The sequence below is a fragment of the Bos mutus genome, chromosome 29, assembly GCF_027580195.1.
Source record: "Bos mutus isolate GX-2022 chromosome 29, NWIPB_WYAK_1.1, whole genome shotgun sequence".
NCBI lineage: Eukaryota > Metazoa > Chordata > Mammalia > Artiodactyla > Bovidae > Bos > Bos mutus.
Window position 1 is genome coordinate 36,502,280 of NC_091645.1, and position 14,346 is coordinate 36,516,625.

Consider the following 14,346-nt stretch of genomic DNA (forward strand, 5'->3'; position numbering starts at 1 on the left):
CAGTCTGGCTGCAGGGCTGGGGGAGGGAATGTCTTTGTGTGTGTGATTAAGAATATTTTTATATATATATAAAGATTATATATAAAAGATTCTTAATATTATATACATATATAATTGTTGTTGTTGTCTACTGGCTCAGTTGTGTCTGACTGTTTGCGGCCCCATGTACTAAAGCTCTGTCCATGGGATTCTCCAGGCAAGAACACTGGAGAGGAGGTTGCCATTTCTTCCTCCAGGGGATCTTCCTGACCCAGGAATCAAACCCGAGCCTCTTGTGTCTCCTGCATTGGCAGGCAGGTTCTTTACTACTGAACCACTTGGGAAGCCCCTATACATGTGTGTGTGTGTGTGTGTGTGTGTGTGTGTGTGTATGCATATGTATATCTGTATTTACTTTTTTGACTGTGTTGGGTGTTCGTCATGTCATACGGGATTGTTCACTGTGGTGCGTGGACTTTATAGTTGTGGTAGATGAGCTCAGTAGTTAGGGCACATGGACTCCAGACATGCAGCCTTAGTTGCTCCAAAATATGTAGGAACCTAGTTCCCCAACCAAGGACCGAACCTGCATCCCCTGCATTACAAGGTGGATTCTAAACCGCTGGACCACCAGTGGTTTTTAGAAGTGGTTTTAGAAGTCCCTGGAGTGTCACTTAACCTTAAAATTTAAAGGGGGCAGCTGTGAGCCCTTCAGTTCAGTTCAGTCACTCAGTCTTGTCCGACTCTTTGCGACCCCATGAATCACAGCACGCCAGGCCTCCCTGTCTATCACCAACTCCCGGAGTTCACTCAGACTCACGTCCATCGAGTTGGTGATGCCATCCAGCCATCTCATCCTCTGTCATCCCCTTCTTCTCCTGCCCCCAATCCCTCCCAGCATCAGGGTCTTTTCCAATGAGTCAACTCTTTGCATGAGGTGCCCAAAATATTGGAGTTTCAGCTTCAGCATCAGTCCTTCCAATGAACACTCAGGACTGATCTCCTTTAGGATGGACTGGTTGGATCTCCTTGCAGTCCAAGGGACTCTCAAGAGTCTTATCCAACACCACAGTTCAAAAGCATCAATTCTTCGGCACTCAGCTTTCTTCACAGTCCAACTCTCACATCCATACATGACCACTGGAAAAACCATAGCCTTGACTAGACAGACCTTTGTTGGCAAAGTAATATCTCTGCTTTTCAATATGCTATTAGCAATCAACAATTATGGCAGCTGGAAATGGGCATCCCCATCCCAGTAAAGAGCATCTGGGAAGGAAGGAGAACCAACAGGATCTCTCCCCGGGGAGGAATTTACCACCCGAAGCTGCATCCTGCTGCCAGTCACAGACCACAGGAACTGGGAGGAGACTTGGTCGTTTCCATTCCAATCCCAGAAACTCACACACAGAGACAATGCTGAGGACACAGAGCCCCAGAGAGGGAAGGGAGGTGCCCAGGACCCCTCAGGGCCAGAGCTGGAATCCAGGTGTGACTCCATCTCAGAGTAGAGGCTTCTGTCTCCTGCAGGGATCCTGACTCCTGACAGTGAACCCCTTTGCACCAGCACCTTGTTCTGATGCCCTGGAGGGAGGCTGGCTTTGGTGAATTTGTGGCCAATTTCTAACTGGCATTCACTGAACCCTAATCCTCTGTAAGTGTCCCTGGCCCTCTCATCATCCCCTCGGTCACATGGTGTGTCTCTGCTGTGTCTCTCAACCCTGCTTGTCTCTGCTTAGCATGCATGCAAACACACACACACACACACACACACACACACACACCCTAAGAAGCTTGCCTTGTTGCCTAGGCCTCCACAGTATAGGTTTTCACTGCCTGCTTGATCACAGGCTCCCATGGCCAGATCTTACTCACTGCTGCCTGGGTCCCTGTGTTGTTGAGCTGGAGATAAATCTCCGAGCACTAGCTCTATATCCGTGGTGCTCTCCTGCCCTCCCCATATCCTACTCCCCAACCCGCAGAGCCCAGAGCTCTCATGCTGTCTCCCGCCACGATCACCCCTCCTGATGATGAGACCAGGGTGTCTCAGATCTTAACAGAGAACCAGTCAGGACAAAGTGGAGCCCGATGGCAGTATTCTAGGCACACAGTAGGCAGAGGTGATGCTGGCCAGCGTCAGGCCCTTCAAGTTACACATGTTACCCTGCTTAGCCCTCACAGCCCCACCCCACCCCCACCCCCAGGTTAGGCACCAGCTCTCCTTACATTACAGGTGAGGAACCTAAGATGTTGAAATGTTATCATCTCATTTGACCTGCCCAAGGTCAAAGTTCATGGGAACAGAGCCAGGATCCGGCCCAGGTTTGTCTAGCGCTCATGATCTGGACCTGGAGAAGGCAATGGCAACCCACTCCAGTACTCTTGCCTGGAAAATCCCATGGACGGAGAAACCTGGTAGGCTGCAGTCCATGGGGTCGCTAAGAGTTGGACACGACTGAGCGACTTCACTTTCACTTTTCACTTTCATGCATTGGAGAAGGAAATGGCAACTCACTCCAGTATTCTTGCCTGGAGAATCCCAGGGACAGGGGAGCCTGGTGGGCTCCTGTCTTTGGGGTTGCACACAGTTGGACATGACTGAAGCGACTTAGCAGCAGCAGCAGCATGATCTGGACCATTCTTCGGGAAGACGGTGGTGCTGGAGGGTCCTGCCTCCCACTGTCCTTGCCTGCCCTGCCCCTGGGAGCTGAAGGTACAAAGGAGATACATTTGGGCCCTGGTTGGTTCCCTGGGGTGTCAGGCTGGCTGGACCTGGGAGTCCTAAGCCGGCTGAGGGGACTGGAGAGGGGCCAAGGCTAAATATGTCCCTCCCACTTCCCACGACAGTCTCCAGCCATCTCCCCTCCCAGCCACCTCCACCCCAGAGCAGCCTATGCCAGGTTCTGGCAGTGCAGTGGACAGGACAACAGGGCACCTCTCTCCTGAGGACCCAGAGTCCACATCCTTCTTAGAGAGCAGGATCTCAGCTTCACAGACAAGAGACTTTGGTTATCTACACCTGCCCTTTGCACCTCTCTCCCCTCCTGCTGTTTAAAGTTCCTTCGGCCTCATGAAAAAATTACTGAGTTGGAAGTGACCCTAGAGACCACAGTCCAATCCCTGCCTCCACCATGATATGCACATGAGAAAATAAAAAAGAGGGCAAGTGTAAGTGTTAGTCACTCAGTCACGTCCAACTCTTTGCAACCCTGTGGACTATAACCTACCAGGCTCCTCTGTCCATGGAATTCTCCAGACAAAAATAGTGGATTGGGTGGCCATTTCCTTCTCCAGGGATCGAACCTGGTTCTCCCACATTGCATGTAGATTCTTTACCATCTGAGCCACAAAGAAGACCAGAATTTAAAGTTTATAAGTTTAGGGCCACTTGCCCATAAATATTCCCCACAGAGTACCAAGTGTGTAAAATCATTGGACTGTGAGAAAAAAAAATTCATTTATCATGGCCTTTTAAGTTTGGGAAATGCCCTAAATATTACAGTAAAGTTATTCCATTGCAGGAATTCTCAGAGCCTTTAACATGCTAAAGAGGAGAATGAAGATAGATATCCAGGATTTCCCAAACTTATTTCATCATGGAACCCTTTTGCTACTGATCCATTAGGACCAGTGTTCCATGGAACATACTTTGAGAAAGGTTACTCTGGATTCCCAAAAAATGAAAGCCAAGTAGAAGCACCCTTCCAGTGATGGGACACTCACTATTTCCCTGGACAACCTGTCTCATCCAAGATGCCTCCACCAAGAAGTCTTCCTTCTCTTGTGCTTCCCAGTGGTGCCGAGGCTCAGGTCTAGGTTCTGTGTGTCCAGGTCCAGGGGAGAAATCTGGTTACAGTCAGTGGATGATGATACTGGCCTCTGCCACCAACCACACCCCTGGGTCCAGCTCACTGTGCCAGAGGGGCTCTGGGGACTTATCTAGGGGTGGATTCCCTTGCAGAGCTGGCCCAGGTCCCAGAACAGAGTCATGCCACCACATGTCTCTGGGCTCTGCTTCTGGAGCCCAGCCAGGAGTGGGGCTCAGCCTCCTCAACCATCCCCACTAAACCAGGGGTTGTCACCACAGGCCGGTGGAGATACTGCTCACACATCCCAGCAGCCTGGGCACAGAGTGCTGGAGTCGGACCAATACACACAGTCCTAATCCCAGGCACTTCCTTGCTTGTGTGACTTTGGCCAAAGCACTTGACCTCTCTAAACCTCCTTCCTTTTCTATGGAATAGAGTTAATCAGCTTCCTGAGAATCGAGGGAGGTCAGCATGCAAAAATGCCTTCCCGCATGGTGCCTACATGGAGCCGGTGCTCACCAACCCTGGGGCCCCATCCGGCCCTTTGGCTCTGAAGGACTTGAAGTCCAGGATCTAGTCACCTGGGCTACTTGAGCCTCCCAGCTTCTTTCCCTCTTCCTGCATCCCTACCTCCTTGATACGAAAACAGCAAAATGTGGATGCCCAAGCAGGATCTCCTGAATTCACACAGAATTAATAACAAGAGGAATGTGACCTCCCCCCCTTATTTTTTAACTAGAAAGAATGGGAACAACCCAAACCCAGCTCCCCCCACCAACTCGTTTCTCACTGAGTCACGAGGAAGCCCCCAGGCCCTCTATTGCCCCACAGTAGAGTCATCCAGCCCCTCAGCAAGTGGCACTTTCAGCCTCCTGCAAAGTTTTCCCCTAACCCCTTTCTCATGCCTGTTAAAACATCCAGAGCGTCCATTTTTATTCATTAAGACAACTGTGCGTAAAAGATGGAGGCCCCCAAGCTCTGGAGCCAGTCTGCCGAGCTCTGAGTCCAGTCATTCACTGGCTGTGTGACCTTCGTCAGGCAACTTAACCTCTCTGAGCCCTATCTGCAAAATGGAAGGAGGAACAACCCATAGGGTTGAGATGAGGATACAATCAGGTAATGTATATAAAATGCTCATCCTGGTGCTTGCAACAGAAAAAACTCTAGTAAATGTTGATTTATTGTCATTGCTAAATGGCTTCCTGGCTCCCTGCTGGCTCCTTGTAAGCCCTCAGCAGAAATTTCCTTCCCTTCCATTCCCTAATGCCCCACACGCAAGAGCCACCACCATCACCTCAGGTGGTAGGACAATTATTTGGTTCCCATCTGCCTTGTTTTGGCTCATCCTAATCCAATGGAAATTAAAAGACGCTTGCTCCTTGGAAGAAAAGTTATGACCAATCTAGATAGCATATTAAAAAGCAGAGGCATTACTTTGCTAACAAAGGTCCATCTAGTCAAAGCTATGGTTTTTCCAGTAGTCATGTATGGATGTGAGAGTTGGACTATAAAGAAAGCTGAGCACCGAAGAACTTATGCTTAAGATTCTTGAGAGTCCCATGGACTGCAAGGAGATCAAAACAGTCTATCCTAAAGGAAATCAGTCCTGAATATTCATTGGAAGGACTGATGCTGAAGCTGAAACTCCAATACTCTGACCACCTGATGCAAAGAGCCAACTCATTGGGAAAGACCCAGATGCTGGGAAAGATTGAAGGCAGGAGGAAAAGGGGACGACAGAAGATGAGATGGTTGGATGGCATCACCAACTAGATGGTCATGAGTTTGAGTAAGCTCCAGGAGTTGGTGAAGGACAGGGAAGCCTGGCGTGCTGCAGTCCATGGGGTCACAAAGAGTTGGACATGACTGAGCAACTGAACTGAACTGAACTGAAGCCAATGGATGGGGGGGTCTGGTTACAAAGATATCCCCACTTGCCCAAGCCTCCTGCACCCTGGGCTCTTGGCCAAACTGCAGTAATCCAGTTTGGGTGGGGGTCAATCTGTCTTGCAATGATGGGGAAGTGTGTCTGGTCCTCGTATTTCTGCCCTAGAAGGGGCAGAGGCTGTGAGTCAGCTTCTCCCCATTCCTGGACCCAGTGGATTCCAGGTCAAAGCAAGTTCAGGCCAGCTGCTGTTCTGGAAAGTCCTGATCCAGAGGGCAGACGGGACAGGCACCCGGGCACAAGCCCAAGAAATTAGACAGTTTTGACCTAGCCTTTCTCCTTGGCCAGCAGCCAGGTCCTCGGCTGGAGTCATGGCAGCAGCAGCCAATGGAGCATCCACAGTTACTGCCAGGTCGGAAGCTGAAGGACACCCATCAGAGAAGGCCCTCAGCCCTACCCCGCCTGGCCTGACAGATCTACCTCAGAAGGTGACCCAGCCTGACCTCCCACCTCCAAACTGGCACCAGGAGAAGCCCAGGAAGAGTAGCCGCGTTCTCAAGGAGCTGGGCGTGAGTGTCCATTTCCTGCAGTGCAGTGCTGGGGTGGGGGGAGGGAATGGAGTAGAGGGGGCACATGGTGCTGGGGTGGGGGTGGTAATGCAAGGAGACCTGAGGATGGAGGGGGATTGAGACAGTGCTTAACCTTCATTCTAAGATTTAAAATTCCATGGAGGGATGGGAGAGGCAGTCTACATCCACACGACACTGGCTCAGTGTGGCTCATAGAAGCCTCAGTAGAAGAAACTTCTTCTCCTTCCCCTCTCTTTCCCATCCCCCACACCTTAGCCCCCAGAGACACTGCCATGGCCACAGGTGGTAGGACAGGTACGTGACTCCCACCTGCCTTCCCGAGAAGCGGTCCTTCCTTGCAGGCCCACCAGGATCCTTAGAAGGCAGGAAGTGAGCTCTGTGCAGCTCGCTGGTCCAGGAGCTCAACGACCTCCACTGGGGCCAGTTCCCTGACAGCGGCTCTCTGTCCCCTGCCCCTGTCTCGCCCAGGCCGTCCATGTGGTCATCGCTCTGGTGTACTTGTTCATTGGAGGTTACCTGGTGGCTGCTGTCCAGAACCTTCACCTGGTGGTCCAGAAGTGTTGGTATCCATTCTGGGGGGCTGCCTCTGTGAGTAGATGTCAAAATATGGGCCGGCTTTGGGGATGCACAGGCAGGCCCAGAGGACCTGGCTTTTGGGAGGGGGTGCAGGGTTGGGGGCAGTGAATGAATAGCAGCGAGGCCGCCTCGGACCCTGCACAGCCTCCACGCTCCACGTCCACTCTCTCAGTCACACTGGAAGCAGCTTCTTCCCAGGGGCTCCTTCGGGCCTGCAGCCCAAGAGAACAGCCCCCAGGCTCTCAGTGTGCATGCTTGCTGAGTTGCTTCAGTCATGTCCGACTCTTTGCTATCCCGTGGACTGTAGTCTGCCAGGCTCCTCTGTCCATGGGATTCTCCAGGCAAGAATACTGGAGTGGGTTGCCATTTCCTCCTCCAAGGGGTCTTCGTGACCCAGGGATTGAACCCAGGTCTCCTGCATTGCAGGTGGATGCTTTAATGCTGAGTCACCAGGGAAGATCTTGGCACCCTCCTCTAATTACCAAGTTTATCCAGCACATAGGAGGGTGAATGTGAGCTGGGGCAGCTGCACCTTCCCCAGGCTTCCTCGGAGGCCGTTGGATCTGGCCACACATCCCTGGTGCCCAGAGTCTCTGTCAGGGCCAGTCTGCAGGGCACAAGGCTGTTGGCCAGGGTGGGAGGAGAGAGGAAACCACTGCCCACAGCTTCCCTGGAGAATCCCTAGGCATCCTCTTCCATCCCGGGTCCAGTGGAGTCCTGCTTCCACACCTAGTACCAGCTCCCAGACACCCTCCTAGACACGTGTCCTGGCCCCTCGCCTGCTGCCACTTCAGTCCTCTGACCCCACAGCTCCCACCTGAGCTTTCTGTGCACAGCAGAGAAACTACTGTCCCTACATGAGTGTCTGCCCATCCCTGTGCTCCCAGTGATGGGTGCATAGTAGGCACTCAGCACACATATGAAAGAATAATCTCAGAAAAATACCAGAGACCCTGGAACCAAGAGCTAATATCCTCCAAACTGTAGGATCCAGGAAGGGAGCGAGGCTTGGAGTGGAAGCCATAGTTCAGTTGCTTGCAGAGGGGTGGTCTGGGCTGCTACACTAGGAAAGCAGGAGAGAAGAGTAGCCTGGCTGGAGTGGGCCTGGGATGGACCATGTGGGGGCAGGTGAGCTCCCCTTGTTGGAGGAATGATGTTCCCTATCCCACCAGCCCCTACAGGTTGTCTTTTTTTAAGATCATAGTGGGAAGGGAATTTGTGGGTTTCAAGGAACCCCAGCCTCTCCCTTAAGACTGTTTCAAATCTGTTCCACAGTTCCTCATTTCCGGGATCTTGGCAATAACAATGGAGTCGTTTCAGAAAAATTATCTGGTAAGTTGGAGGGTTAAGACTATTCTCTCCCATTCCAAGGCTGGGCTAATGTCACAAAGGGCATCGTGTGTAGTAGGGATTCCAGAGGCAGTTCGCCAGGATTTGCCAGAAGTGGGTACAGAGGGTCCAAGCAGAAAAGCCCCTGTCGCGGAGGTCTGTCTCTCACCCCGACTCCCTGCCGTTTTCTCCACCTGCTGCCCTTCCTCCACCCCAGCTCTGGCCACCGTCCCATCAGGCCAGGCCTGGAGATGTCAGCCAGCCTGTTCACCCAGCAGCCTGGGTGACTATTCTGGCAATCACCCCTTGGCTCCCCTGTGCCCTCAGCTTACCTCCCATGTCAGCAAGTCTGTGAGTCCCGAAGGCCAGGTCACAGCTGGGAGTCCACCAACCTCTCACCTCTAAGGCCCAGCCAGACACAACTGTTTCTTGCCTGCTCTGCGCTATTTTCTGCCAGAGTGCCTTACCCTCTCCCCACTGGGCATTCTCTCCTGGCTTTGACTTTCCTTCTGATCATTCTTCAAGGGTCAGCTTACATGTCTCCTCTTCCAGGTAGTCTTCCCTGATCTGCCATGGCTGGCTTCTGTGTCCCCACAGCTCCTTAGACCTCCTGTCTCCCTCTCCGATGCACTAAGCTTGGGCAGCAGGTGTCTGAGCATCTTTCTAGCCTGGGGTGGCTGAGGGAAGCAGAGTGGGCACCCTCATAAGCCTGGGTGGATGGAGGTGGATAGGGGATGGAAGGACCATCCCACCAATCCTGTGTCATGGCCTCAGCCCACCCTCTACCCTCAAGCCCTGGCTGGGTCCACACTCATGGCCCCCCAGCCTGGGCTGGGCGGTGGCTGCCCTCTGCCCTCTCAGGGATCACATCAGAAGGGTATAGTGCCATTTACCTAGAGCAGAGGCAGGAGATGCTTGGCAAAGCCCTGGCTCTTCCTCCTGGGCTGGGCCCCTTGCAGAACCAAAAGCATCCCCACTTCCTACACCTGAGCCTAGGGAAATACCTACTGCAGAGAAGTCCATTCTAGCACAAGGGCTTGGAGGAGCCTTATGTTCATACTCTTTCCCTGTTACAGGAGTTTGCACTTGGCAAGAGGCTCATGGAATAATGCACAATTAACCCAAGATAAGGATGAACAGAGGCATTTCAGGGGCCATGGTGGGTGGGGGAGGAGGCAGACCTAGATGACAGAGGATAGGGGACCTTTGGGACTCGTCCTGTCCTTTCCTGTGGAGGAGGGGGGCATTTGGATGCCTGAGAAAGTGAAAGTGAAAGTCGATCATTGGACATGTCATGTCCAATTCTTGGTGACCCCGTGGACTATACAGTCCAAGGAATTCTCCGGGCCAGAATACTGGAGAAGGTAGCTGTTCCCTTTTCTAGGAGATCTTCCCAACCCAGGGATAGAACCCAGGTCTCCAGCATTGCGAGCATCATCAGTTGGCATATCTGATGCCAAGATGACTGGAGACAGCTTTGAGAGGGAGATGGTGGTGGGAACACCCTTCTTTGTTACAAAACCTAGGGACCCAGCGGCAGTCCTTTGCCTCTCGTGATCCCATCCAATAGAACAGTGGTCCCCAATCCTTTTTTCCACAGACTGGGGGCGGGGCGGGGAGGTTTTGCAATGATTCAGAAACATTACATTTATCGCACACTTTATTGCTATGACTATGTCAGCTCTACCTCAGATCATCAGGCATTAGAACCCAGAGCTTGGGGACACCACCATAGAAGATGAGGGCTGGTAGGGGCCTCCTTGGTGGTCGGCTGGCTCAGAAAGCCATGGTGGCGTGAGGAGCCTCGGGCCCAGAGATGGGCAGCGTTTTCCTGAGATCCCAGGGTGAGCTACTGACTGGCCAGGGAAGAGGACTTAGATCCCGTCTGTAGCCTTTGGACAATGATTGTTATTTCTTCTTTGCTTATAGAAGATGTGCCTGGTAGCAAACTCCATCAGCTTCCTCTGTGTGCTGGCTGGCCTCTTTGTCATTGCCAAGGACCTCTTTCTGGAGACTCCGTTTGAGTTCCCCATCTGGAAACCGTACCCCAATGATACTGTGAGTGCCCGGCCCCCAAGGGTTCTCTGACTTGGGCTTGGCTCAGAGGAAGTTTCTAGCTCTCAGAAAACCTCATCTGGAGCCCAGCATGGGTGGCCAGCCCATCCCCTCACCCCAAGGTACAGAGATGATATTGGCCTTCTTGCTGGTCGGCATCAAGGAGCTGGACAGGGCCTGGACTCATGGCTCCCATTTTAATCACTGAGGAAACTGAAGCCCAGAGAGGAAGAGGGGCCTGCCTGAGGTCAAGTAGCAAGTTGGCAGCAAAGTCAGGACCATAATCTAGGACTGCTGATTCCTTGTTCAAGGCTCTATAAATAGCGTAGCCCCAGTGACCCCAATAACTGTGAACCTCACAGCAGCCTTGCAGAGCTGGCCGAGTTCACTTTGTTACCCCCATTTTGTGGAAGTGAACACTGAGGTCCAGAGAAGCTAAACTAGTGGATCAAGATCACACAGCAAGGCAGGGGGGCAGTGAGGACTCAGCGGGGTCTAGACTTCAAGCTCAGTGCTCTTTTAGCCACAGCCTCCCCTGAACCAGGAGGAGGGCATGATGACCCATCGCAGTATTCTTGCCTGGAGAATCCCATGGACAGAGGAGCCTGGTGGGCTACAGTCCACGGGGTTGCAAAGAGTCAGACACGATTGAAGCAACTTAGCACGCACGCACGCACTCCTGAAGCAGAAGGTGGGCCAGCTGTTCCATGTGGGTGGCTGCTGTCCTCAAGGTCAGTTTCCAAGTGTTCTGACCATGGTGGTTCACTATTCCTTATCGCCCTCCACCATGCTCACACAGGTTAAGCACACACGTGGACACGTGTGCACAGACACACACATGCACACATTCCCTACCAGATGCTCATGGCCCCAAGAGATATCCCAGCTGTATGGTGATCCTCAATCCAGTTCTTCCCCTCCCCTGCTGTAAGTGATGCTGCTTCTCCCTGAGCTTAGATATCCCCATCTAAGTGGGATTGGATGAGACGATGCTGAAGACCACCTGCCATTCTACCAGGGGCCCATGAGAAAACCCCAGTCCTCAAACACTATGCACCAAGGATCCATGGGTGCCTGGTACTGGGCATAGAGCAGAGCCACACCCTGCCTACTGGGCACACCTGGGAGCTGAAATCCCACTGTCCTCGCTGGCAGGTCTGACCGCTGCCCGTGCCCAGATGATGGGTGCCGACACCCAGCGGAGGCTCACCTGCCTCTCCCTCCCCTCTTTCCCTCACAGGTCCACATCCAGAGGCTAGTGCTGGCTCTGCTCTGTGTCACCTGTGTGGAGGTCTTCCTGCCAGGGCTCATGGCTTTCGTGGCATACAGGGATGCCCGCCTGTCTGCAGAGGTGAGGGCCTCCAGGAGATGGGGAACGAGGCTACAGAGGGCAAAGAGGGGGGAGCATCAGGCAGAGGGGTGTTGCCCAGTAAGCTGGGCCACACACAGAGGCAGCCCACAGTCTAGTAGGGGAGACAAGGCACGGAACGGGGGAGGGCACCAATTCAAGGTGAAAAATGGGGGCCACCGGGGAGGAAAGGCCACGGATGCTCAGACCAGCAGGCCACAGTGCTCCCAGCTCTCAAGCCCTTGGAGAGCTTATGAGGGAGATCCGTGGAGACGGGCGGGATCTGGACCTGCAGGTGGGATGGGAGAGGGACCCGTAGTAGACAGAACAGCAGGGGCAATGGCTCAGAGACCTGCCAGGGAAGGCTAGTGGAGCCATAGTATGTTGTGGGGTGTGGCTGTGGTTGGAGCCAGCAAAGGGGGGATCACAGGGACTGAGCACTTCGGGGATACCAAGTGCCCTCTCTGTTAAGCATGTGAGAGAAACACGACTTGTTTAACATAATCTTGTCAACTGCCCTTTGAAGTGGGCACTGACCTTCCTCGCATTCTACAGATAAATAAACCAAAACTTAGAAAGGCCACGTCACTTTCCAAGGTCAAACACCTGTAAGGAAATCCAGGACTCAGTCTGAGGCATGTTTCACCCAGATCCAAGCCCTCGAGTACTTGTGAAGCTGGCAGAACGGCAGGCTGAGACCAAAAAGATCTAGAAATAAAAGACTAGTCTCTCCCCACCCCAGAAGTGATATCCTAGACTCATTTCTTTGAAGGGAAAAAAAAGTTCACACTATAATCTTAACTGTAGAACACTGTAAAAAAAAAAAAAAGGAAATATATGGTCTAAATTCCCTGAAATTCTGCAAGGTTAACACTTCAATTGTTTTCATGTTAGGGTCATGATGTTCTGAGTTTTTACATAGCACTGACATGACTTTACATTTGAGTTTTACTCACACCAAGTAAATTGTCTCAGTCACCGCCTGGCTGTCTGGCAGGAAGTCTTCTTGTTAAGGCATCAGAGAGCTAGAAGGGGCCTTGTTTGCGTCAGTTTCCCCACCTTCATGGGAACTTGAGGCTCCAACAAATGAGCCATCGGGAAGGGCTTTGTTGATCACCACATGCTCCTCATATTGGAGCATCAGGGACAGCAGCTTCTCTCTTTGGCAGGAGGATGACCTGCCTCTTGTCCCCGACTCACCATTGGAGCTCAAGGAACAGTCGATGATGCCTCCACCATCCTACGAGGACGTCACTCAAGGTGACCAGCAGGACGAGCAGGAGAGGAGGTGAAGAGGCTCTGGGATCCCCACACTGTCCAAATTCACCCCATCTCCCTGACTAATATGAACTGGTTCCAAGGGGCAGTTACCAGGAAGGGGCAAACACTCTCATTGCTAGAAATGTCTGCCCCATGCTGGTAGCCAAGTCAAGGACCCAGTCCAGCCCCTCAGCCCAGAAGGAATCTCCAGGCCCTCACCTGCTGTAACATTTCTGCTGGACCAGAGCACAGCCACGAACTGCCCACCCACCTGGTAAACCCCAAGAGTGGACTTCTGGGCCAGCAGCCCCTGGCACACTCTTCATCAGTCTGTTTCCTCCAGTCAGTGATGGGTGCACCAGGAGCCTGTCCATATGGGGCTGAGGGTGGAGCCAGAGAAGGTCCCTGAGAACCCAGGGAGGCACCGTCTTCCCTCAACTCATCCTACCGAGAGGTCTCTGCAAGAACTTGGGCATCTGAATCCCTGGATTCCGGGGGGTGGGAGTGGGGGGTGGGGGAGGGGTGGGCGGCAGCAGAGGCATTGAGTCAGACAGAAACTGACCAGCTCTTCCCACCAAACAGTCAATGTGTCTCCCTGCCCCTCCCTCTCCCCACCCCAGCTTCAGTGTCTCCATCTGTACCGTAAGGTGGCGGGCGGGTGAGATGATCAGCTGGAAAGCCCTGAGATCAGAGACAAGTTCAGAATCCCAGCTGTGACATCTGAGGTTGTCGTGAAGTTTCAGCCTCAAAATTCTGCACCTACTTGGGCTGAGTGAATGAGGTAGGGGGTAGGAAGAGACCAACCTTTCTCATTTCCCAAATTTCAGTCATCCAGGAACAGTCTTCATGAATTTGCTTTATTGTACTGTATTCTGTTTCTTTAAATTGCCCTTTTTCTCACATACAATAAAGTTGGCCAGGTAATTTGTATCTGCAACAAACAGGAAGTCAGTATCTTTCCATAAAAAGAAGCCAACCACAAAAATCACATAAACAGGGTGAAAAAAAAAAAAAAAAACACAACAGCAACTTGCTGCCCCACCTCTATGACCTCACCTGCTTCCCTCTGCCTCTTGCCCACTCCGTACCGCCACCTGGCTTCCTGGTGGTCTCACACACATCCCTGGCACACCCCTGCCTCTGAGCCATCCCCTTGCTCTTCCACCACCTGGACACTCTCCACATGGATTTGCAGAGCTCACTCTTTGAATCCTTACTGGACTATGACTCTGGGCCATTGATGATGTCATCTAATCCTCCCATCAATCTACGATGTAGGTTCTGTTGCCATCCCCATTTCATGCAGGATCGGAGAAGTTAAGCAGGTTGTCCAAAGGCAACCAGCTATACATTTGCAGCAACACGGATGGACCTAGAGATTATCCTATTAAGTGAAGTAAGTCAAAAAGAGAAAGACGAAAACCATATGCTATCGCTTATATGTGAAATCTAAAATACTACACAAGTGAACCTATCTACAAACCAGAAACAGACTCAAAGACATAGAGCCTGTGG

The 14,346-nt window shown here is 52.3% G+C and overlaps 1 protein-coding gene across 1 annotated transcript; it reads left to right on the plus strand.

Annotated features, from left to right (window-relative positions):
- The first annotated feature begins 6,044 nt into the window (after nt 1–6,044).
- Nucleotides 6,045–13,124, plus strand: MS4A10 (membrane spanning 4-domains A10). Its single transcript, XM_005902963.3, has 6 exons — nt 6,045–6,242; nt 6,732–6,851; nt 8,115–8,171; nt 10,098–10,226; nt 11,464–11,574; nt 12,741–13,124. The coding sequence occupies exons 1-6, from the start codon at nt 6,045–6,047 to the stop codon at nt 12,861–12,863; spliced, it is 738 nt and encodes a 245-aa protein (XP_005903025.1). The 3' UTR covers nt 12,864–13,124.
- The last annotated feature ends 1,222 nt before the right edge of the window (nt 13,125–14,346 follow it).